The 26,489-nt window shown below is 37.5% G+C and overlaps 1 protein-coding gene, 1 long non-coding RNA gene and 1 pseudogene across 11 annotated transcripts; all 3 read right to left on the reverse strand.

The window, feature by feature from the left end:
* SLC35B3 (solute carrier family 35 member B3) lies at positions 1-26,108 on the reverse strand. 8 transcript variants are annotated; one of them, XM_025444770.3, is made up of 12 exons: positions 25,399-25,544; positions 22,725-22,850; positions 20,867-20,996; positions 18,865-19,158; positions 16,547-16,668; positions 12,869-13,023; positions 11,527-11,634; positions 7,230-7,327; positions 4,890-4,982; positions 4,364-4,475; positions 1,635-1,704; positions 1-622 (listed from the first exon to the last, which is right to left on the reverse strand). In XM_025444770.3, the coding sequence occupies exons 4-12, from the start codon at positions 19,063-19,065 to the stop codon at positions 472-474; spliced, it is 1,110 nt and encodes a 369-aa protein (XP_025300555.1). In that variant the 5' UTR covers positions 19,066-19,158; positions 20,867-20,996; positions 22,725-22,850; positions 25,399-25,544; the 3' UTR covers positions 1-471. The 8 variants fall into 8 exon arrangements, with proteins under 8 accessions (XP_025300555.1, XP_025300569.1, XP_025300559.1 ...); XM_025444784.3 differs by lacking the exons at positions 22,725-22,850; positions 25,399-25,544 and adding an exon at positions 25,958-26,011; XM_025444774.3 differs by lacking the exon at positions 22,725-22,850 and having other exon boundaries at positions 25,399-25,550.
* LOC118353361 (protein arginine N-methyltransferase 1-like) lies at positions 9,629-10,534 on the reverse strand (annotated as a pseudogene).
* On the reverse strand, positions 22,857-25,318 carry LOC125754379 (uncharacterized). 3 transcript variants are annotated; one of them, XR_007408378.1, is made up of 4 exons: positions 24,892-25,318; positions 24,688-24,721; positions 24,586-24,602; positions 22,857-24,228 (listed from the first exon to the last, which is right to left on the reverse strand). It is a non-coding gene; the product is annotated as an uncharacterized LOC125754379 (long non-coding RNA). The 3 variants fall into 3 exon arrangements; XR_007408376.1 differs by having other exon boundaries at positions 24,688-25,318; XR_007408377.1 differs by lacking the exon at positions 24,586-24,602 and adding an exon at positions 24,620-24,636 and having other exon boundaries at positions 24,688-25,318.
* Positions 26,109-26,489: the final 381 nt, after the last annotated feature.

Consider the following 26,489-nt stretch of genomic DNA (forward strand, 5'->3'; position numbering starts at 1 on the left):
TTTATTAAAAAAAATCAAAGAATAATTTTTTATTATAATGAAATTCTTTCTAGACTTTAAATCATCTGTTCACTCTTATAACAGAGAATCATTTAAATAACACCAACAAAATGGAATGAAGACAAAACAATTAATTGATATTATTATATCAATTTCTTTGATATATCATAATGATATCCAATTAGTTTTGCAGCATGGTCCACTTCCAGTGAAATTCTCAACAGACTGCTAAGATGAGTCCTTCACACTGACATTTTATTCTAAGGTGTGGCAAATGTGGCTCTCTTGATTGCTTCAGAAGTCAAACAGTTAAACAAGTGCTCCGAGGAAGAGGCTGACTTCACAGGTGACCTATCCACAAAAGGACAGCATGCCTTCAGATCCTTTGGTTTTTGTAATAATCCCTTTGGAAAATTAATTATTTGATGATTGTTCCCTTAGAATTCTATTTTAAAGAGGACGAATCACTCCCTACACAGTTTGTGCCAACGTCCTTGACTTTCTCATTTCCAGTGTTTTGTTTATCAGATCATACAGTGATGGTAGTCTTATTTTATCCATATTTTTGCTGTAAACATTGAGAAATATACCGAGGACAACTAACAAACCAGACCATACGTACCTAAGAGGAGAAAGAAGAAAAAGAGTGTTAATATCATGGTAACAGTTTATTGTTAACCACAGAACTTGGTGATGAGTTCACAGTAATTCTGCAATAAAATAAAATTTTGCTACTGGAAATCTACAATAGCATTAAAACAAAAAACAGTATTTTTAGATCAGATTAGATAGAATTCCATATCACTTATGTTAAGTATATAAAGAGAGATTGGATAAAATGCTAAATGTAGTTCATCTGAATTTCGAAGATAATAGCAAATTCAAGTCCACATCAACAGTCTGAAGAGTATACTTAAAGCACTGAATATGTCAATCTGCCAATGGCCATCTTGGGAATCCAGTCTGGAGGTCCAACTCTTTATCCCAGTTGGATGGAGTATAAAGAGATAAAAAGAAGCACGTCCTGAGAAAGTAGGGGAATTGGCTAGACTGCTATAATGTATACCTAGCACATGGGGAAAGAGAAATTAATTTATAGAAAATACAGTGAAATTTATTTTGTGGTTATCTTTAAGTTTATACATTGATAATTGCTAGGTTTGAACCTTCTTAATTACTAAGCAGCATAAATTTAAATGATAATGATTCCAAACAAACACTAGACAGTCAAGAAAACAGTAAATGCTTTATAATAAGTCATAAACTAAATAAACTTATAAAGAATAATTCTCTACCTCAACTCCATTGTTGAGGTAGAGTTAAACTTAACTTTAAAAACTATATATATATGGTTTTGTATGTATGTGAGTATATACCAGGGCAAGGTGCAATCCCTTATCTCAAGATGTCACTCACGTTCATTTATACTGGAAACAGGGTCACACCGGCGTTGGGACTGTGGTTATAATATGATTTCTTCAAAATAATAACATTTTGAAGCAGCAGAAGATACATCAATAAACTAGGGTTCCAGATGAAACTGATACTTTATAAGGAAATTAAGGCTGCTTAGGAGTAAATGTGAAGCCAGGTATCTACAAGTAGAGAAACTTGTTGAATTAAAAAATACTTACTGAAATGTGAATGGTTTAGCAAAGAACATAAATGAAAGTACAATGGTCATGGCTTTTCTTCCTGTTGTCACTGTAGGGAGAAAAAAGGTTGGCTTAGAATGTGCCTACCATCTTGGTAATATTTTGGAAATTATTTTCAACAAATATTTACAGAGCCTACTATGTGCCAAGATCTATGTGACACACCAAGAAAACAATGGAAAACAAAAACCAAACAGAAAGTTACTGTTGCTGCTACTTTGGAGTTTACAGTCTAGTAGGAGTACAGACATTAAACCATACAGTTAAAGTACAACTGTAATAAGTACTGGATAAAGGGCCATACTAGTACACTAGGGAGGCAGGTCATCCCTTAGAGACACTTAGTCTGGCAGGAAAGATAGGCTTTCCCAAGGAAGCTATGGTTGGGGAGAGCAGGGGTTAGTCTTTAAAAGCAGTAATAAGCTAAAGCACACACTAACATTTTAATAGCAGTCATCTCTGGGTAAGACCATGAATAATCTTTACAGTCCTCTTTACACATCTGCATTAACTTTTACCTGTCTTTCAAGTACTATAAGCAGCCTAAAATCTGCTGTCAGGCTTGAAACCCTCCTTCCTGTCCCATGCAGGTAGAGGTAGCACCTTGGCATATATCTCCGTTGTAGCCTTCTGCCACTTTGCATTATCAGTTGCTACCCTCCCTCTCGACTGTGTCTCTTAGTTCCTTGTCTTATTCATCCTATATTCCTGGACTCTGGGGCTCCTGACACGTACTATCCAAGGCATGAATAAATGAATTCCAAATGAAGAATTTGTTTTGAAAACACATCATCAGAGCCTGGTTCTCCAAATCTATTTTTCCTTGTCTGTTGGTAAAGGGACCCCTATTTATACCTGGACATGCCTTCCAGACTTTCCTACAGTCAGGTCTGGTCATATGATGAGGTTTGAGCAATGAAAAGTGAGCAGAAATTCTATTTCTAGGAAAGGTATGTTCTAGGAAGATTCCATGAAAAGGTATGTTCTTCATCATCTCCCATCCCACTGGCTGAAATGAAGATGAAGATGGCAGAGAAGACAGAAGGAACCTGATTTCCTAATGAGCGTGGAGTCACCACATGAGCTCAGCAGGCAGTATAGCATGTGGGTTAAGAGCACACATTAGGAGCCAGACTGCCTCACTTGGAATCCTAATTCTGCAACTGACTAGCTGGTTGACTACTAGACAGGTCACTTCACCTCCCTGTGCCTCAGTTTACCCTTTGGAAAATGGAACAGTAACAGTACCTACTTCATTATGGGATTATTGAGAGATCAACATGAATAATGTATGTAAAACGGCTCCTGGTACATAATAAGGGTTATATGCATGCTGGCTATTATTATTACGGCTAAATTTCTTTTACACAAGACAGAAATAAACCTGTCTGCAACTAACAAGAACTGCATCTCACATTTTTTTATACCAGTCACAGGGTTTAATCAATACATATCAATTATTATCAAATATTTTTTGAGTAATTATTATTTTATAAGCAAAATTGGAACTTGAGCTTAGTATATGAATTTGCAATCTTTCTTGGTAGCATGAGATGACTTGACAGATTATGGATAGGCCCTGATCTATAATTACATGCCCTCTGTTTACCATTAGCTATGTAAACTTTAAAAAGAGTCATAAATAAATAAACAAAAAAGGGAGTCATATGTGAACTAATATAGAGACCCATTAGAAATCAAGTATATTTTTATATAAAGAGAAGTATTTATTCTTTTGCTTAATTTACTCTGTAGTAAAGAAGTATCCCCCTAACACTACAAAATATTAAAATCAGGTAAATGACTAATGCATTTATGCAGTATGATGTAAATCCTACGTATCTCTGATAGACATGGTCAAGTCCAAACCAGTCTCTTCACGAGAGACAAACGAAGCCCAGAGAAGAGGACAGAATTGCTCTCCAGATCACAGGTTTTCATTAAACATCAGAGCTGGGCCTGGGTCTCCTCCTCTCACATCCCAATCCAGCACACTTCATGGCAGGCCACCCTGCTTCCAATCCTGGGTTTCACTCAGGTCTCTCTCCATATGGGAGATGCTGAGAGTATTTGTTTATCTGGACCATTCACTTGGAAAATGACACAAGGTTAGCACACACAGTCATCTATCCTCCTCACTGGGCCTCACTTGTAACCCCTCATTTGTTCTCCTGATTCCTCCAAAGCAAACAAATACAACTACCGCTCCTCTAAAGTGCCAAGCAAAGTTCCTGCATAAAGCAGGTACATGATAATTATTAGGGACAAGAAAGACTAATCTGGTTAATGCTCTAGAAAGTGTACAAATGAAAGGTCCAAAAAGCTTTGTTTAAAATACCATACTTTAAGTGCATCAAAATGGGGGTTTTTCAGTTATAAATTAAAAGTGCATATAAAAACAGGATTTTCTTCTCTGAGGGTATTCAGCCCATCGTACTTTTTAATAAAAAGTCCTTTTAATGTATTTAAAAGTTAATATTTAGATAAATGTATATATTTTATTTTTAAAATTAAACCCTTCAAATAAAAAATTACGAGCAAACATCATTTTCTTTAGAATTTTAAAGAAATATAGGCCAAAAAGATAAATGGATAAAGTCTGACAGTTTCCTTAGTGCAGAGTAGATGTTGCCCATATCTTTTGAAAAGGAGCATCACAGAAAATTTAAATGCTTACTTAATAATCTAAGCAGGTATATCATTCCTACCTGTTACAGCAAGAAGTGCACCGAAAATTTTAATCAAAGCCAGAACAAAGGAGATTCCAAAATACCCAGTGAGGGAAAAAAGGAAAGCATAACCATAGGTCTGAATTGGATTCTGCAACATATAAAAAAAGACTGTTAGGAAAATGCAAAACAAACCCTGAGGTATTACAAATGAAATAAAACTACAGATTTTAATCAACTTCCTGAGCAATAATAAGCCATTCAACAATGCAGTCAAGCAAAGATTCTTATTTAGTTCTGATTTAATGGAAAAACAATGATGAAATTAAAAATCCCCAACTTTTACATTATGAATCGCTTAAAAATTAACTTATAGGGTAGAGCAAGGATAAAATAAATTTAAATATAAATAATTTCATTTCTGAAATAATTTCTGATCTGCATACATTAAAGGAGTTATCAAATTACATAAATATAATCTTTTTGAACAAGAAATATAAAGAAATACAGAGGGAACTATTTAATGGAAGATGTTTATTTAAAAAAAAATGTGATTAGTGTTTACCTTTGAACAAAATGTTACTGCAGGGCCTAATCCACTAGTGCATGTCAATCCCAATAAAATGTACACAAAACCAATTGAATATGAATACAAAACCTACGGTAGATAAAAACAAAGTGGAAAAAAATGCTATCAAACCAAAGGCAGAAAATGAAGAATTTTCAATATATGACTCAATTAATCTATTCAATTAAATCTGAAGAGTAAGTCATTTTTTAAGTTACATCACTGTGTCAATATGGCCTAGCTTTCTGGAGATGAGGATTAGATCCTGTTTATAAGTTTATAACTTATTTTATATACATCATAATACAGTAGTACTGATCCTTTCACATATATAGTTACATAATACTCATTTTTTTTGCCGGGCTTGATTACTGAACTTGAACCACATTTGAATTTTGGAGTTCCAAAAATATACATAAAACAACTCTAAAGCTACTTATTAAACATCATGAAGTCCAAACATTAAGTTTGTAAAGATATTAACAGATAATGAAAATAAGCAGGATATAGCATATCTATTGCTTGATTTCCCAGTTTTCCTACTAATCTTTCTATCCCAGTTCCTTATATTCCCCATAAGCACAATAAGCAGGGGCACTGTCATCACACTTGCACACTTGTGAAGTGGTGGGTACTGTGCTACAAATGCTCTACGTGAATTACCCCACTTAACTTCTCACAACCAGACTTTGAGTCAGACACTCTTAATGATCACTCCTCAATCTGCAGATAAACTAAAAATCAGAGATAGTAAGTCACTTTCCCCCAATAAGAGAGCTCATAATGCTAGGATATAAATGATGTGATCTTAGCCCAGTGTCTCAGCTCTTAACCACTGTGTTATAGTAACTTTCTAGCTACTTCCACTGCCTTAATTCTCTTATCTTTACCTTATCTGGGAAGAATGCTGATAATGATCAAGAAAACTTCTGACCAAGATTGAAGACTTCTTAAAGATGCCCACCGTGGTGACAAAGTAACTGGAAAGACCATTCCTATACACCCTTACTCTGGTATGCTGTCTAGCAAGGGGTTGGCTATAAAATTAATGTAAACACACACACGATAACTTTCCTATATACAAATACCAACCAGGAAGAAGATATAATGAAAGAAAGGGCATTATCTCCAGTTAACAACAGCAAAAAGATGAAACCCCTAACAATTAAGTTCAGTAAGAAATATGCTGGATTTATATGAAAAAAAAATTTTTTTTAAATCTAAGGGACACTTTAAAGCCTCTTAAATAAAAGAAAAGTCATACCTTATTCTTGGACTGAAAGACTAGTGTATAGGTGCCATTCTCCCTAAATTAACTTATAATTCAAATCCATACCAATCACAGTAACAATAGGATTTTCTAGTTTATCTGGGGATAAGAACACCCAAGAATAACTACTGGTAGTAATATTCTGAAAAACAAAAGGAATAATCCTAGTCCCGACAGATGGTAAACGTATGATAAAGCTGCACTCATCATATGGTTCTGGTGCAGAAATAAATTCAAAAGAATACAATTCTGAATCCTACATTAGAATATGATAGGATAAAGAAGGCACTTAAGCTGGAAAGTGGATTTTTAATAAATGATATTAGGACAAGTGGAGAGACATATGGAAGAAAAATTTTTTAAAGCTCTGGATGGATCAAAGATTTAATTAGGGGTGCCTGGGTGGCTCAGTCAGTTAAGTGTCCGACTCCTGATTTTGGCTCAGGTCATGATCAGGGTTGTGGGATCAAGCCCCGTGTTGGGCTCTAAGCTGGGCACAGAGCCAGCTTAAGATTCTCTCTCTCCCTCTGTCCCTTCTCTCTCTCTCTCTCTCTCTCACAAAAAAAAAAAAAAAAAAAAAAAAAAAGGAAAAGAAAAGAAAAGATTAATTAAAAAGGAAATCATAAAATGAATAAACAACATGGGTAAAATTCTTACACCTTCAGAATTGGGAAAGCCCTTATTAATCATAAGAAGTAGCCAGAAGCCATGAAAGAAAAGATAAAAGATAAACTACAATAAAATTAAAAACTTCTAAATGAAAAATAATACCAAATACAAAGAGAGGAGAAAAGTGATGTAACAAAGGATTTTTTTTAATATGTAAAAAACTATAAATAAGAAAAAAAATTATCAAATGCTATACCATAAGCTCTTAGCAGGGGTAGTAGTATATTTACTTTTTGGTTTCTCATAATGTTTGAATGTATTACTTTTATGGAAATAATGACGACAAACTAGTTTAAAAATGCCATGCAAGTCTTCACTACCATAACTATTTCATAAAATTAAGCACAGCACCACTCTGGAGTCTGTCTGCTACGAGGAAAAAGCACAGGAGTACTTACCATTTCTGAATTAGAAGCATTATGCAGTTTCATAGCTTTCTCTTGGACATTTCCAATGACAGCATCTGCACACAGTGCCAGGGAAATAAGAATCACACCTTCAAGAAAGCATAAGAGAAACATAACCTCCTTATTTAAACATGTGAATGATAATCAAGATTCACCAGCGATTTAATTGGGCTGAAAAACGAAAAGCCGATCTTAAATCACACTCTCAGTAGAAGTTAACGGTTTTTATTCACAACCAGCTCTAATCGGCACATATATGATGTTAAAAACAAAAACAAAAACAAGTAGCTGATGCTAATGAAGTATGTTAACGCTGTCACACTGTTTCACTATTATATCAAATAATAGTTTTGTCTTTAAGTTAGATGAAATGTTTCAAAGGAATACTGTATTAAATACAGAAGAAACTCTTAGGAACTCTATCAGGACTGAGGACCGATGAAAATCATTTTTTAATTACCTACGTTATTAAGACACATAAACATGCATGCAGTTGCCAGTCTTTTGAGTAAGGGTCCTAACAAAAATTCTGCACTTTCTCTTCTGTATAAACCATATTCATAACACACATTGCTAATGCTTCCCTGGTTGTTTTTGTTTACAAGCACATGGGAAACACAAGAACTTTTCAAACAGCTGGGGAGCAGAATCCTTTCACACTTGTAGGATATCCCGCTTTTTTTACAGTTGTTTCTTCCATACTTAATAGTGATTTTATTGACTAGTCAACCGAATTGTTTCAATTAACAGAAACAATTCTCTTCTTAAATTGTTTTTGAACAATTTAAGTAATACTGTTACTTAATAACAATAGGTTATAATAACAGGTACAATTGGCAATAAACAAATCTGGAAATTAACACTCATGCAAATGTGCATGTCAACCTGAGAGCAAGCTGTTAACTCCAAGTGTTTGAGGCACTGCTCACCACCATGGTGCTTTACAGAAAACATAAAAGGCAGCCTGAATTACTTCTGGGAGTCTGATGGAATTTAAGGAAGCTTCTCCTTTGCATTTTTCTTAAACAATGTATAAGCAATCACAAGGAACAGAAAAATACATGTAAGTGTTTGTGCACTTAATTGAGAACTTTCAAGTCTTCATACTCTTCAATTTGCCTTTTGATCGTCTAACCTTGTGGTAATTAGTACCCAATCGTACATTTTTATCCACTAATTCTGAATGCTCTTTTACTTATTTCAAATGCCAAATCTGTCCTTGAAACAAAAAGACAAGCTGTTGAATATAGTATCCTAGCTCCTCACAGGCTATTCCAAAAATGTTCTGAACAATGACAATGGTGTGAAAATACCTGAATTGCACCCTGAGGGGAATATTTAAAGGCAGACATTTATCTGAATAAGTAAATTCTAATATATTCACTTCATACATTCTAAGCTTTATTTATGTCTATTGTCTATTATATGTGTCTAATATGACTATTAACTATCTTAATAGTCAATCTAATCTCCTTTAGATAATATATTGCATTACATCAGGAACTGTGATAAGTGCTCATCAATTATCCTTAATGATGAAGTATTAGGTTCTCATTCTCTTACCAAACATCTCCATGGGAGTCAGAATATGCTAGCATTACAGCACCATGAGAAGTTGCAGGACCAGTGACACCACCTCATCCCATCATTATCGTCACCCTTGCCCCCTGTACGTGCATGAGCTTTCATATCCATTAGCCCATGACCTCAGTCAATTGTCCTCCCACTGCCCTTGTGTGAGGCAAGCTATCATCATTATCTCTGTTTTAAAGGGGAAGCATTAGTGTCTGGCATTTTACCCATGGTTATAATTTTAAGTGATCTAAACAGAATTTGAAGCCAGGTCTCTGACTGCAAGTTCTGTGCCTTCTCTAGAACTGCTTTTTCAAAAGTGAAAGAGTCAATTGCCTCAGTCTTCATATATAATCTTCCTTTTAGGGTTGCTGACTTGAAGTAGTGCTGAAAAAATCTAAACCATGTCAGACACATCTGTAACTATAACCTGCTTTCTCAGAGAAAGACTCATTGAAGTAATGATCACTTGTACTGTGAACCATCAAAGTTGAAAGAGATGGAATAAGTCCCAAATCTTCTGGTTAAAGGGTTGCTGCAAAAGGCTCTACTGTACATTTAATCCATTAACTTAGGCTGGTTAACAAGGTAAGTAAAGAAAGCAAACTAATAGCCAGTAAAAATTTTGAGTCTTTGTTATGTAATATTTTTTCTCATGAATAATTTTTTTTTCTCATGAATAATTAAAAATGTTTCCCCTGTTTATCAGAGTTCCTCTGAATACCTCTTTTTATTTGCTTTTTCTTTTTTCCCCAGCTGAGGATTTACTGGCATAAATGTAACCATATAATAAATTTATGAAAAACAGTCATGGTGTGCCCTCCCCAGCCCAGGCCCCCAAGATCCCCTTCTGAGGGAAGAGACAATGGGGAAATCCCAAAACTGCCTAAGAACATCACCGCCCCTGGAGCCATTCAGGGCTGGCCCAGCGGGGGTGGGAGAAACCAGGTGCCACCTCAGTGCATCTGGTAGTGAGTAGAGTAGGAAAACTCACACAGCTGGCCCATGAAATCCAGGTCAATGGTGAAGTCTAGGTTGTGATTATTCTTGGCACTGAGCCAAACATCAATGGTGCCAAAGATCTTTTTGCCTGTGTTCACTGTTAGGTAGTCCCCCGTGTAGAACACTGTCTGCTTCTAGTGTATGCACAGGGACTTGGGGCTGGTGGAGAAGCCCATCCTTTTGCAGCAGTGAGTGAACCTGGATGTTGAGGCAGGCCACAGGGTGTTCCACTTCACTTGCAGGCAGAAGGGAGAAGTGAAGGTCAGGTGTCCCACCTTGACAGACTAGATGTCCACCTTCTTTATAAGGCAGGTGTCAGTGACCAGCTGCTTGGGATCCACCAGGGGCTTCTTGATGGCCACATCTCTGACACAAGACACGTTAAAGCCATGTACTTTCTCCCACCAGTGGATCCTGTTGTCTTCGTACTGCTGGTCTTCAATGGCTGTCACGTACAGCGTGGCTCAGTCTGGAAAGATTAGGCCACCAGGTGCCAGTCACTTGTCTGGGGCATAGAGCACCACACTGAGCACTGACCTGTAGAAGAGGCAGTAGCCCATCCAGTTACTGATAATCATGTCCGCCTTCTCCACCAGAAGCTCTACTTCCTCCGCCTTCCCCTTGATGACAGTCACCACATCCTCAGCATTGGGCTTCTCGCTGTTTTCTGCCTGGCCACAGGAACTCCCCATGATGCAGTCTGCAGCCTTGGGTGACATCATCTTCACCTGTACCTTTTCCTCCTCCTGCCACAAAGAGTCCCCCCCTCCCCAAACATCTAGGTATTTTATTTTTATTTTTCAAAGATTTTATTTATTCATGAAAGACACACATACAGAGAGAGAGAGAGAGAGAGAGAGAGAGAGAGAGAGAGAAAAGGAGGAACAGACACAGGCAGAGGGAGAAGCAGGCTCCATGCAGGGAGCCTGACGTGGGACTCGATCCCGGGTCTCCAGGATCACACTCTGGGCTGAAGGCAGCGCTAAACCGCTGAGCCACCTGGGCTGCCCACATCTAGGTATTTTAAATACCGTTTCTGTCAGTCTAGGAGATAGGATGATAATAAGCTTATGAATAAAACTCAATAGTATAAGAATGACAATATTGTATATAGAATAATTTCTCTTCAAGGTATTTAGAATAAAAACAATATTCGAACACATTTATTCTTCTTTAGATCTAAATGTACTATAATACCTATTCTGCCTGTGAAAGTTCTAAGTTTTATTTATAAAACTCCACCTGGCACAGTGTGGGCTAACTTCACAGTGGAAAGTTTAAGCACTTTATGATTCTAACTATATTTAGAGTACACAGTTCAATATTAACATACAGCATAACTTTCCTCTTTAGCTAAAACAATGACATACATACGATTTCAGTTTTTTTTAAAAAAGAATAAAACATTACTTTGATTCTCTTATGACGCATATGCATACTCCCAACTCAGCCCATGAGAAACTGCTGTATCATGTACTCGAACACAGATGATTTTGACTGGCCGAACAGCCTCTTGTCAGGTCAAAATACAAGAGCACTAAAAACAACTCTTACATTTCCATAACTGTATTATTTTTACTATGTCTTATATGGAAAGTCTGAAAGCTTTATGTCAGATATGAAAATCACAGATGTCATATCATCATTTGAAATCCCTATGAAATTGCTGCACCAAAATGTCTGCAAAATCCAGTAGTATGAATAATTTCCTTACCTGTCAGGTTGAAATTTGGTGCAATCGTGCTGTCAGCCAGGGTGAACCATATCAGGCCAAGACTCATACATACTGCAGCAGACACGTCTGCAATATTGTAACGCTTCCCTGTGTAAAATAAATGTAAACCAACCTCATTACACAAATGCCCACTTGGCACAATTTTAGATCTGTGTCTAACCAAGTAGAGCAGGGTGTGCTTTTTATATCCAAAGTCAAAAATATATGAAGAACAGATAGATCAATGCCTGAAGTAGTCATAGAAGGACTTTTGAGAATTAAATGACCAATGAGCACCAACATGTCCTTGTAAGTCAGATATAAAGTCCTACTTTATATATTAGGGTAGTGAGTAAATATGAACATTTAAAGTTTGTGGACATGAGTGCTTCCTTTACCTCACATATAATAGAAGGTAAGAATTCTCTTATAGCTTATATATTTTCAAAGTAGCCAGAGCAATTATTCAGACTATATGACTGCTGAAGTTTGCAACTACGATAACTGGATAACTCCTAGATTGGTGAGAATTAACCTGTTGGAGTATATCTACATTTCAATAATAAAATCATGTAGTGTGACTTTTTCATAAGGATCGCTAAGGAAATATACATGCATGTGGTTTCTAATAGGGATTGGTCTCTACTTTTTCTTGCATGAACAGTGACCCTGAAATTGTATGTGAAGCAGCTGACATACATACTTTCATTGAAAAGGGCTTTTGTGAGAAGGCGCTGAATGTCAAAAATGAAGTTAGGCGATATAAGAACTTCAGTGATACAGGGACATTTCATTATCAAAACAGAACTACAACAAAAACTTGTTCCATTTGCTATTACTGCTTCCTCTTTCACTCCTAACTTCACATAGCTTATAACTTAGTTGGGACTCTAGAAAGCCAAGAAGCCAGAAGAGTTGGTAGGGAAAAAAAAAAAGGCAGTTCTGCTCAGGTCAAGTTTTATTTCATTGCAAGAATTGTCCAGTTGTTTAATGGAGGCAGAGGGAGGAGTCCTCAGGAGCAGAAGAATGAAAGAACTGAAAAAGGGAGATTTCCAGGTATTTCTGAGCTATGCCTTCAATACGTGGTATTTCTGGAAATGTGGTAGATTCCAGATTAAAAGAAAAAAAACAAGATACTCTTTTTATTTTTCTCAAGTATGAATCACTGATTTCGAATAGTAGGGTATATTTTAGAATACCTTATTTTTATAAGATGTCACTCAGAATTGTTCCAAGACCGAGAATGTTCAATGAAATTGGGAGTTTAATGTTTTTCCTAATGCTAGATGCCATAACATATCCTACTAGTTTCAAACAGTATGAAAATATATCATTACTATACCTTGAATAAAAACTCCTCCTAGCATAACAGGAATCAATTTGCAGCACTTGAAGATGACTTGGGTAGGATAATTCAGGTAGCCCAAGGAAGTATTTGATAACCCCATAGTACCCACAGTTAGAAAAGCTATTATCATGTAGGTTTTTCCTGGTATTCTGTAAAAGACAATTTTTAAAACCTTCATTTCGGGACCCAATTCATACTATTGTAAGATAATGTGTTTACAATGTGCAAATGTCTAGTTTCTGTTGAATATTTCTAGCAATATTGGTGAAGAAGCACTATTTTAGAAGTTATCACACTTGTATAAAAGAATGTTGGTAAAAATAATAATTTACCCTTATTTAATTAATCACAAATAAGAACTGTCAACTGCGTGGAAAAATGGTGTACCAGAGCTAAAGATTCTTACTGATAGAAAATGTTGGTATAAGAGTTTTTTTAATAGCTGCTCTATCTATATATACAAAAACTATCTCTACTAAATTTAGAAAAAAAAGAGTTGAGTTTTAAACAATATTGACCTCCATTGTGGCAAAAGGCACCTTAACTAATTTTCAACTTCTAAAGTGTTGTTCTGTTTCCTAATGTTCCCATCTAGCATTAGGAAAAATATACTCAGCGCTTCTGCTAATATAACCTGAGCAGATTATCTCCAGAAAAAGAACACAGTAGCTTAAAACTCTAAATACGCTTTTTATTACTGCATTGTTTTAAGATTCAACTCTAACCCTGTATTCCATAAGATGTTACAATAATCAACTTCAAGATGAAGAATCTGATTCTCTCCTCATGACCCCAAATTGCTACTTTGGGTCCTATTGGAATTTCCTAAAGGGGTTTTTAATTTGGCATCTTCAGAATTTTGAGCTATTATTGCAAGCATATGCTCGCTTTGACTAGATATTTAATGGCCTAAAATAATCTTGTACACTGGTGTGACTAACACATGAAGTACTACTCACATAATCAGATTATGCTGCATACTTAGAAGTAGCTTCCATTTAAGGATCTGTGTTCCTGTTTAAATCAAGACCACAAAATTCTTCCATATTTTTTATTTGGCTAGATATAAGGTAAAATAATTTACTGGAAAATTCAATTAAAATGTATCTTTTCCACTTATATTTCAATTTCGAGGCCGTTCCTACTCAACTGCTAATACAGTAGTCAACATTTAAAGTCCATGTGGAAATAATGTGGCATGCGCATATGCACCAATGTAACAAACACGGATTTACATGCTGTCTGTGGGGTTTAACCCTCAGTGAGGTATCATCAGGGGTGGATAGCACTACTCCTCCAAGTAATGACAGAAGTCATGGTTGGTCAAATTCCCTCAGAGATAAACTGTGGCCAGAAAATTAAAAAAACAACAACAACAACAACAAAAAAAACTGAAATCAGAAACAAATCATAAGGAATGGTGATGATGGAGATAGCACAACACAGGTTAGAAAGAAAACCAGCCTAAAATTCAGGAGACCTCTATACAGAGGGTCACAACTCTGAGAGAGACTTACTGTACAGTCTCATGAAAACCCCAGCTCTCCTCGAGGTGTGTTTGCTCAATGGTGAGACCAGGAGGTTAGATTCATCATCTCGCCGTTCTATTTAACATCCCAATTTCTTACTTCTTTAGGCAGAGGGTGTGTGTATGTGTGTGTCATTGTGACTTTCAATAGCTCCTTTGACACCAATTTGACATATCTCCTTTTTTAAAACTTCACCCAAAGCTATAATACAGTTTCAATGTAACTTTGGTAAAAAATAGCAAGTAGTGTATTTAGGGTGGTAGGGCTTACAATGTGCTCCTTGCACATTACCACATTTGATCCTCAAATGTCAGAGAATTTAAGAAACTTCCCTGAGGTCTTAGGAGAATTAATTAGAAGCTGTGCCAAGACTCAAATACATGTTTTCTGACTCCAAATCCTTTACTCTTTCAAGTATGTAGGTATTCATACAAACATAGGAAAAAAGAAAGAAAGAAAAAAAAAAAAAAACTAAGCAAAGAGCTGTCTAAAGGTCTAAAGAGCAGTGCCACTTAAATTCAGAAATATGTGATTGAGCATATTTTCACTGTAACATACCTTTGATAGCTTTTTCTAAAAATGTTTTTAATGTGCCTTGGAAATGAAAAGTTTCAGTTCATAATTATATTTATTATACATCTGTAAATTCTTCTCCTATACTCCATTTCTGTTTAAATCAAACACAAATTATTTTAACTTTAAAACTGTTATGGTCATTTGATTTAAGGGTTGGGATAAACATGGCTGGAGGCCCACTCCCTATTTCACTAGAGTAGATGAGAGAGAGGTGTTACCTTTTTTTTTTTTTTTAAAGTAGGCTCCATGCTCAGTGTGGATCCCAATACTTAGGACCCTGAGATCAAGTTCTGACCCGAAATCAAGAGTCGGATGCTTACCTGACTCAGCCACCCTAGAAGTGTATCTTTTTCGAAGGGGGTGTATCTTTGTGTCACTTTCCATTTTATAAAGATAGCATTAGATACTTTTACTTTGGAAACAGAGGTCCAGCAGTTTGTAACTGGTAATGAATCATCATGCTTTCCTATACATTAGTCTTGACAGATATATTTAATTCTTTCTATTTTATCACCTGTATGGCTGAGTACTGCAGTTTCAGAACATGAAAATAATACAGATGCTATCCTCAGATTCAAACATTTTTTACTATCACTGCTATAATAATTTATTGGGAATAAAGAGAGGTTGAGGGGTAAAATTAGAACTATGAAGGAATACTTAAACACTTAAAATTTTATAGTTACTTTCAGACAAATCTCAAAAACATTTTTATAAGAAAAAACAGTAGCTGTGAATATATATTTATTTTTATTTTTATTTTTGGAAAGACTAAACACCGCTATCAATGAAGACAGGATATTAGTATTATAGCTCCTTGATGCATTTAAACTGCATAGTGTATACATGAAATATTCACATCTTAGAATCTGATATGACAGGATAACCACACTTACATTACCAAGAAGTTATATTCAATTTCCTAACCTCCTCTTGTTTATAATCAGGTTTGCATTGCATATTGTTCTATAGATCTTTAAAAATATTTTGAGATCTTTCTCAAATCTAGATAGTCAAGTCAAATGTCAAACTCCTTTGGTTCTGATGAAAAGGCATGCTATGAAGTTTCTGATGTCTAAACATGCAGTCTCAGTGACTGGACATCATAAGGCAATGTTAAATGGAATATATCCCATGAAACAAAACATTAGCTGTACATTTAAAAAACTGCTATAAAAGTGGCACTGATTGTTCATTTCACCACTTTGATCTTTTAGTAGCACTGTCAATCTTTCAGTAATCACATGCAGTTCAGTTCAATTTACAAGAACACGTATGTAAATCTGAGTACTTTCTCCTGTTTCAAGATACATTTACTATAAGTTTAACCTAAACTACATTTTTCTAGTAACATTACACAAGACTACTTTTTTCAGTGTACAATGGAAATATACTTAATACTTTTTAATAAGTTGGTTATACTGATGAAAACCTTGGGGCATTAGATATGTTTTATTAATTGCAAATGTATATATTTCATGTATAATACACTCCCTATTCCCAAGGAGCAAAACAAAAAATTTATTACTAATGAACTTAACACTCAAAAAAAATAAAAACCACATACCTTCTCCTTTTGTCCTGAATAAGCTGAAGTTCTATTAGGCCAAATATGGAGTAAAATGCAAACTGTACTAATGTAAGGTACCAGCCATAGGACTTAAAACCCTCCATTGAAAATATTAATTCCTGTCAAAAGATACATGAGTACTGTTAAGCTCTGGGGCAGACCAATTTTCTCACAATAAATTCATATAAACACGACATTTTAAAAGAACTCCAGCCTCACCCCCAACAACAAAACATAATACATAAAATAAACACTAAAATCACAAGGCTTCTCAGAGGTAAAATTAGAGAAGTTCAGGAGGCCATTCCAAAGACCTGATACTAGATATACAGGTGAGAAAGTAAAGGGAGGGAGGGATAAGTATAAAGCAGTTATCCCAGGCTTTTCTTTTTTTAACATGCCAAAATGAACAATTGCCCCAACAATGTGAAAGGTAGCTGGTTCAAGGACTCATTTACTGTATAACAAATATATTTCATTAAGAGTCTATTATCTCCAGCTTGTTTTTCTAGGAATTTAATCAGTTGAAACCAATATTATTTTTGGGGACTATCTGTGCCACACATTATGCAAAATTTCTCCTTGTAAAGGAAATGATTACTTTGTCAATACATAATGTTCTATCATGAAGCAACATTCCATTAACTGTTAATAAGCCACTAAGAAGACTTGTTAAGTCTTAGTTAAGTAAGACAATAAATCACTCCCCCCACCACAGACTCTGAAATAGATTTTGTATATTTAGGATAGTGTAATTCCCTGAATTTAGATTTCATATGCAATAAATCTGAAAGATATTTAGGATTTTTCTGGCATAAAAACTATAAAATATGAAAATAGCTTTATTACATATGGTAGCATTCAGAGAGATTTCACTATACTGTATAAATGCAGCTAACAAAACCTCATTTTCTTTAACATGCTATTATATGTAAGAGTTAGTAGCAATGTCCGTTTTCACAAAGTGAAAGTAATATTTATTTAATTTTAAAAGCTTTGCATATCTTACAAGTTAAAAATCTCTGATCATTAAACGGAAAAAGATTAATAAAATTTGTAGGGTAAATTTCTAATTCATTTTCCTTCACAATGGTTAACTGTACCCAAATTATTTGGTAATAATGGTATTCTGAAGAATAAAAAAATTTCTCAACAAGAAACCGAAATCTATTTAACAAAATTTACTATTTTTCATTGTTCTTCATTGTGATATCTGAATGTTTGTATCATCATCTAGTGGGGAAATTAGTTACTATAAATATTAAGATTTTTAATTCATGTTTTAGTTTTACACTAATACTCCTCATAGCATTTTTACAAACTAAGAAATAGTCAATTCCACCATTTTCTTTACTTACACTTCCTTTTATATTTCATCTCTATAGGACAATGGGAAAGAGTACAATAATTTTTAAGATCATTCTGATTAATCCTAAACAATACCAGAAATATTAACTGTTTCAACAAAACACATCCCTTTCTATTTCTTGAATTATAATGGATTTTCTCACATTAGAAAGCTGCATAAAAAAGCAGAGCTGGTAATGGCTGAAATACTAATGAACTGACCATTAGGAATAGTAGTCCCTATTCAAACAGTGTTCATATTAGCATGGCTCCTCACCCATCCAGCCATGTCTTTGAAGGCCAGAAATTTGCTGCTTGTCTAATGTATGTAACTATCTCATGACATAGTACAAATTGGAGACAAATTGTGGCAATGTTAGAAATGTTTTGCACAGAAAAATAAGGTTCTGACAAAAGTAGATTTGAAGAGGAAGCCAAAAAAGAATAAGAACACAACAGGTGCTTTATAAAAAGAACAATTTAGATAGTATAGGATTAAAGACATTTCCTGGAAAACTATAAAGCGTCCTGATATACTTCTTCAAAAAGGACCATTTATTACTGAGCTCCAAGGATCAACAATGGACTAGATTATGGTTTTTGTGTTATTATTCAATTTATTCGAGAATTATGTTCTAAAATACCAGTGAAGACTTGAACCACTGTCTTTTAGAAACATATGGGTGCAATCATTACCTATATTGTTTAACATGTTTCAATTTTTTCATAATTTTAATTTTTTAAGATTGTCTGTTTGCTGCTCCCCATCTGAAATATTTAACTATGAAATTTTGATCTCTGCTAAAAGTAGCAGACTTTTAAGAACTATTTTCTATAGTAAAAAACTAAAAAAAATGTGAATAAAGTGGCATCCTGTAAGGAAAAATATCTTGGACAAAACTATTTGTAATGCCCATATTGATCTCAATTGTTACAAATAATTAGCATCTTGTAAATAACTTTTTTACCTGTAAATATCCATAAATTAGGTAAAATACAAAAACTCCAGCAACACATATGAAAAACTGAGTAAGTTTGTTAAATCTGCTGAGATTTATGCCAAGCACTACAATGTCATCTATTGACTTGATGTGTGGTGACATTGTCTGTGTTTTGGGAGGAACAGTGATAGAAATGTATTTCCTGGAGTTGTTGAACTTGAGATCCATTGTTCTTATTTTGCTGCATTCAGTGCTTCTAAAATTATCTTTGTTGGTTTCCTCTCCTTTGTTCAGTGTTTCTTGTGCTTGCTGAGGCAAGTCCTAAAGAAAGAAGGAAATAAGCAATTAAAGCAAAACATTGGATAAGATACTATGCTCCAAATATTTCATTATCACAGTTTAAAATTATACAGGTAAATGTCATCCTCTCTGGATGTTAATGTATTAATTCCTATATTTGAGCTTCTAAGCAATCAAAACCAAGGTCTACTCTCCAATTTATCTTCACCTGATAAAGATCAATACATCACTAAATATGTGCCATTCTCATTTCCACAGCAAAAATCAAAAGCTAACTTGGTGTTTCTTTTTTTTTTTTTAACTTAGTGTTTATTTCATCATAGAAGTATGTTTTTATTATGGTTTTATATGTATTAAGCATATAATTTCTAAAGTCCATGAAGTTTGAGTAACATCTTTAACATTAAAATCAATCTTTGATTGCAGAAAAGAGCTGATACTCCATTAAATATTAAGCCAATTCTAAAATGCATTTGCTAATGATGTTTTAAAATAAACAAGTATAAGTTACTTAAAAAACCTAGATTTATCCGAGATAATAGAAAGGATAATATGCTTTAGCAACAGCATTTCTTAGGTTAAAAAAAGTTTTCTTTGGAGAAAATCATTAATTTTTATTTATTTATTAAAGATTGTATTTATTTATTCATGAGACACACAGAGAGAGACAGAGGCAGAGACACAGGCAGAGGGAGAAGCAGGATCCATGAAGGGAGCCCGATGAGGGTCTCCAGGATCACACCCTGGGCTGAAGGCGGTGCTAAACCGCTGAGCCACCCAGGCTGCCCTCATTTTAATTTAAAAAGTCTTTGGGGAGTTGTTCAATGAATATCCAATTACAGTTAAACAAGATGAGTAAATTCCAGAGACCTGCTATGACATAGTGCCCACAGTTAACACAGTGGTGTGCACTTAAAAATTTGTTAAGAGGTAGGTACCATGGTAAACATTCTTAAACACAAACACACACACACACACAAATGGGGAAATATGGAAGGTTCTGGAGGTGACAAATGTGCATTACTTTGATCATTATGGTGATGGTATCACAGGTGCATGTGTATGTCCAGACTCATTAAATTTGTGTATGTTATACATGTACAGTTTTTTTTGTATAAAATTATACCTCTATATAGCTGTTTTATTAAAAAGAAATAGAGAAGCCTCTGGGATTAGAAAAAGTTGGAAAACATTTTCTGTTAAGACTGTGAAAAAAAATCACGAGGGCTCCGCATATGATTGTCAGTTTCTCTTCGGATTTATATAAACCGAAGAATGAGTTCCATGTAAAAGTTGAGGAGAGAGTGAAAAATTACGACAATTAAAGAAGAAAGTTATGATGAAAAAATTATCTTCCTAGAAAAGGCTGTTTGTTACAATCCCAATGGGAACTAAAATTTATAGTAGTTGAGGAAAGAGGATAGATAAGGATATTTTAGACAGATTTGGAAATCTTTTTAAAAGAAACTGTCATGAGGGCTTAAAATGGCAAGAATTAGTCACTTCTTCATGATCACTTCTCCTTTGCTGGTTGCAGAGATTAAGGAGGCCATCTTCAGTAATTTAAATTCGGACCAAGGTTCGGACTGCAACTCGTAACTAACAATACTCAGGCATCAAAGAACTTTTCTTTTCTTTTTTTTTTTTTTTTTTACAGAGCACCTGCCAAATTTCTAAATAGAAAAAAAGCATAATTATAAAAAGTTTTACTGTATTTCTATTCCTTTACCTGTTTCTTCTTCTTTATATATCGTTCTTCCTTCCCACACTGCTTCAATCAGTCATCTCTGAGTTAAGACTTTTTAAGTCATCTTGCAGACTGAGATCTGACTTTCTTTATAGATCATGCTTTAAATGATCTTGAATGTAGAAGAAACAAAAACCCAAGTAACTACTTTTCATGTGTGCAGGCATGGCTATAGAGTACTATTCAAATAAATCTGGCCCCAGGTAAGCTTCTCCACCCTCTACCTCTTTCAATCAAGCCCTGAACTGCCCACAATGAACTACTATCGCATTCCCGAAATACACCATGGACTTTTAAACACCCTTGCCTTATGTTCATGATGTTCTTTCAGCCTTAATGTCTTCTTTCTCTAGGTCTCTAGGTCAGGATTTGAAATAAACTTTAGCTTTCCTTCTTTTGTCATACTCTCCTTAATCCCCACAGTTGGGAGAGAAGAAAACTGGAAAGGCAAGACTCAAATCTTACTTGTCTCTGCATCCTTGATATCTAGCATACTCTGCACCGAAATACTCAGATGAGCCAAATAAACTGGCCCTTGCCCTGGATGCCCTCAACACCCCACCTTGCAATCACTTGCTGTCTACCTGAATACAATTTTTCAAAGGTACTCTGGTGTTGGCAAACTTCATGAGCAATGCTAAATATCGTATAGAAAACAGAGGTTGGGAATGTACAAATAATGATTATATGTTTATGCGGAGAGAATAGAAGACTTCTTTCCTGTTTTTATTGTTTCCAAAATTTCTCCCCTAATCACCTTCTGCTGAGGTGTTTTTAACTTAGCAAAACGGCTGGCATACTGTAATGACTCAATAAAATTACAGCTATTGTTATCAGAAAGCTGTAGAGAATGGCGCTGTCCCTATGCTTTAGATTTTGACAAATCTGACTTCAAAACCCAGCTTTGCTACTGATTAGCTGAAAAGTCTTGGGCAAATTACTTAACCTTTTTGAACATTAGGCTGTACATCTTTGAAAGGGGGGTAAAAAAAAGTGCCTAGCATAGAATTTTTGTTAGGACTTCATGAAATAAATGTAAAAGTGCCTGGCATACAGTAAGACAGACTACAAATGTTGGCTGTCCTTTAACTTTTAGAACTTGCTAGTGTGATATGGTCTGCTGACACGGATTCATCACCCTTTTGATGTGCAGCTAGAAATATTAATCTGGATTTCCAACCCAGACTTCTCTTCTGGGATCCAGACCTCTATTTCCAAAGGCTTCTTCAAAAGCATTCTACTCATGATTTTCACTGAAACCTCATTTTAAGTGTCCATAAGTGAACTCATTATGTTCCCCTCCAAACAAACCTGCTCTTCCTATATTCCCAATCTCATTTACTGGCATTTTATTAGATCCTTTCCTTTTCTCCACATTCTATGTTTTGCCAAGGTTCCTGATGACTCTACATCCATAACTACACCGAGAATCTGTTTCTGACCCTACCATTAGTAGCTGTTTTCTCTTGTGTAGATTACTAGATTAGCCTGTTTAATCTCTTCTTCCCTTTCTGAACCCTTTCACGCTGCTCAACATGAATGCTCAGTATGCTGCACTTCTGATTAAAGTCCTATACATTATAAGCTGGTTGATTCTCAGGACTCTCCTAGCACTTTACAGATATTTTTACAAAAACCTAGGTCATAACGGCGTAACTTTTTGTTTTCAGGTCTGCTTCTCTCACAAGCTTATGAAATCTTTCAGGGAAGAGACCAAATCATTTTCACTGTTTCTGCACATAGTGAAATAGGAAACGAAGGACTCTATTGCACTTTAGTAAGCACCGTTTTAATCAACAGGATCCTGCTCCTTGCCGACCATTTGCTGCTTTTAACACACCTATTGGCAATCTTAGGAGCCGCAGTTCTGTGCCGGACATGTAGAGTTAAATCCCTCCAGCACTGTCACTTCTTGGACATCTGTGCCAAAATATTGACATCGCCACTGAAATTTCCCACAAAGCATCTGAAATGAACATGGAAATAAATTCATTTCCTTTGCTTACTTGATGTACCAGCACCAGATAATCTGCCCTGCAAGGCCGTGCATTTAGGATGCACTTTTATTAATGAGAACATCACTGGTCAGATCATGTGACTGATGAAGGAAGATACTGTAAACTCTGATACCCAGTAACTGTGATCCTAAATGTTTGCCATATGCCTTCCATTTCAGACATTAATGACGGTTACTAATCAAATCTAAAGAAACTAGGCCAGTGTCCTTTTGTTACAGGAAAAATCAAATCAAATCAAAGGATCAATATTTTGCTTTGCTTTAGAAGCTCACAGTAACCCTTGAAACTCGGAACAAAAAACCCACAGGTGTGAATCACTGCCTGAGGTCTCTTCCTAAAGAAAAGACAGAGACTTAACACTACTTGGTGGTACCAAATAACTGCTAAAACGGAATTAAAAGGCAGGATTTCTAGCACATACTGATATTTAGAAGTCAAATAACTGGTGATAACACTGATTTAAAATGACCTACTTAAGTCAAAAATCATTTCAGTTGATTTCTTAATCTAGGTTTTTCCAACCTTTAGAAGAGTCTCCCACTAGGAAAGGGTAGCGTATGAGGCAGTTTTGTCATTATAGTGCAAATGACCCGAACAGATTTGATTCTGTAATTTTGTCACACTCAAGGTCACAAATGATCTTGCCACACTATATATGAAGTGGACTCTAAATATTCACTGTGACCTATGGGGGTTATGAGTATAAAACAACGGAAAACAAGATTTCGGTCTCATTTCTTTGTACACACTTCATTACACAAGGTTCAAGAAACAGGGAGCTAATTTTTGACGGTCTATTTTTTTTTCCCAAGGGATAAATCTAAATTTAGGATTTGATATAATATTAAGAGATTAAGTACAAATAACACTTTGTCTAAATTGTTTTCAGATGCTGCCCTAACTCTCTCTTCGAAGTCCCGAACTACCCCAATCCACTCAGGAAAGCATGAATCCAAAAACCGATTCTCAACTTCTGAGATCCTACCACAGAAGAAATGCAGATACCCAACCAACGCTAAAAAAAACCAAAACCAAAAACCAAAACCCTCCGTTAGCAAAGCAAAGCAAGCATTCCACCTTCTTTCAGTGTTTCTTTAAAAGAAAAATAAGGTGGTGGTGGTGGTGGGGGGGTGAGAAATTTTTAAGCTGCAGAAACTGGAGGATCCGCATGACGTCTAGGGGAAGTTTAGGCGATAAACATAATAACCTGGCAAGAACGAGCACTTTACAAGAACGAGCACCCTGCAAGAACAAGCACCTGGCAAGAACCAGCGCCTTGCAAGAACGAGCACCTTGCAAGAACGAGCACCTTGCAAGAACGAGCACCTGGCAACAACGAGCACATGGCAAGAACCAGCACCTGGCAAGAACGAGCACCTGCCAAGAACGAGCAGCTGGCAAGAACGAGCACATGGCAAGAACCAGCACCTGGCAAGAACGCGCACCTTGCAAGAACAGGCACCTGGCAAGAACCGGCACCTGGCAAGAACCAGCGCCTTGCAAGAACCAGCACCTTGCAAGAACCAGCACCTGGCAAGAACGAGCACCTGGCAAGAACGAGCACCTGGCAAGAACCAGCACCTTGCAAGAACCAGCACCTTGCAAGAACCAGCACCTGGCAAGAACGAGCAACTGGCAAGAACCAGCACCTGGCAAGAACGAGCAACTGGCAAGAACCAGTACCTGGCAAGAACGAGCACCTTGCAAGAACCAGAACCTGGCAAGAACGAGCACCTTGCAAGAACGAGCACCTGGCAAGAACCAGCACCTGGCAAGAACCAGCACCTTGCAAGAACCAGCACCTGGCAGGAACGAGCACCTTGCAAGAACGAGAACCTGGCAAGAACCAGCACCTGGCAAGAACCAGCACCTGGCAAGAACCAGCACCTTGCAAGAACCAGCAGCTTGCAAGAACCAGAACCTGGCAAGAACAAGCACCTTGCAAGAACCAGCACCTGGCAGGAACGAGCACCTTGCAAGAACCAGCACCTTGCGCTACAAATCACGCGGCCAGCAGATGACCCCAAGTCCCCCCAGCTAGCACAGAACCCGGAAGTAGCTCCCAGATGCAGTCTGGGGAGCCCAGGCCACGGACGGTTCTCCGCAGGCCCCTGGCGATGAGCCTACAAGGCCGTCCCGGAGGGCTGAGCCCACAGACAGGGCCCTGGGGCAGTGCCAGCCAGCCGCAGGGTGGGGAGAGGGCGGGGAGGCGCCGGGACTGCTCCCCAGAGCCGAGCCCGCGGGTTTCCGCTCTGTAACGAAGGCAGTCGCCGCGCTCTCCATCCCGACCCCGCACGCTCCTGGGAGATGAAGATAAACGGTGCCAAGATTCTCTGGGAGGAGGGGCGGGGGGTCGGGTCCCACACGAGGCGAAGGGCCGGAGGGCAGGGGGGACACGTCCACTCCAGGGCCGGCACGTCACCCGAAACGGTGACCGCAGCCCGAGGGGCGCCAGCCCGACGGAGCGTCTCCCCCTCCCAGGTCCGTCGCCATCACCTCCTTCTTCTCCTCTCCGCCTACTCCTGCGCTTCCCACCGCGGTCGCCGCCTCCTCGCAGGGGGCTCGCATCGCCGGCGCCCGCGCGCCACTTCCGCCTACGTGTCTCCGCGCGCGTGCGCGGTTGCGCCGCCCCGCCCCCTGGGCGGCCTGGGCCCTCGGGGGGGGGGAGGGGGCGGGGCGCGGTCAGCTCTCGCGCATGCTCTGTGCTCTCCGAAAGGCGGCGGGAGCGTGCTGGGCCTGGCGGCGCGAGGGCCGCCTTCCGCGCTCGGGAGCGGGGAGCGCCGATCCGGTCGAGCGTTCTCATCCAACGATCGGCGCTCGCCTGTTGCGGGGCTGGGAGCCTCTGCAGCCTCCCGGGTTGCTGCGGCTGGCGCTGCCCGTGCCTCGCCCCCCCGTAGACCGCCGTGCCAGAGACCGCGAGCCCTGCGCGGAAATTTGAAATTTGAAATTTGGGAAAGAAGCCTAGTGGAGAATGTTGAACCTGGATTTAGAAACCCCGGAGTTCCCTCTTCCCTGTTCTTCTTGATCCAAACGAGACGGACGTAGTCACCCTTACCTGTCTTGGTTTTGATGCGCTTGCCTGACTTGCACCTGCTTTCTGCTGAAGGTGTCCAGGTGGGCGCACCTGGGTTGCTTCTGACGTTACAATTCACCCTGTAGCTACAGCAACCTCACCTTGCCACGTGGCACGAAGGTTGCTGGCATTGTTTCGACGGTGCCTCTTACTGCCTGGAATGTAAACCCCGTAGCTCTACCAATCGTCACACCTAAACACGCATCCTGCGTAGAGGGCTAGGTCTGCACTGAGATGCAATGACATAAACACCGAGATGGGATAAGAGATATTTTTAGGTAAAATAAAATGACACGGAAGGCCCAGATTTACTGTAAGGAAGCCAGACTATTTTTTGAGTATGTGGTTTGGATACCCAGAAGGGGACGAACTGGATCAATGTGTATGCTAGAATCCAGGCAGTTATGTGCAGCTTTTAAAATTTCACAAGCATTATACAGAAAGGGCAGCACTTGTATTTTGCATCGGGTGTGAGGGTTTATATGAAAGAGTAGCCTCTAATGCCTACCGTAAG

The sequence above is a fragment of the Canis lupus genome, chromosome 35 (genome assembly GCF_003254725.2).
Source record: "Canis lupus dingo isolate Sandy chromosome 35, ASM325472v2, whole genome shotgun sequence".
Classification (NCBI taxonomy): Eukaryota; Metazoa; Chordata; class Mammalia; order Carnivora; family Canidae; genus Canis; species Canis lupus.

Bases quoted from the DNA above. Each gene is read 5' to 3' on its own strand.
- SLC35B3 (XM_025444767.3), bottom strand. From the start codon at position 25,470: ATGCGAGCCCCCTGCGAGGAGGCGGCGACCGCGGTGGGAAGCGCAGGA. The intron at 19,159-25,398 runs GTGATGGCGACG...TTCTTTCTTTAG, and splicing joins GCGGAGAGGAGAAGAAGGAG to GACTTGCCTCAGCAAGCACA. The intron at 4,476-4,889 runs GTAAACACTAAT...TATATGTTGCAG, and splicing joins CAGTAACATTTTGTTCAAAG to AATCCAATTCAGACCTATGG.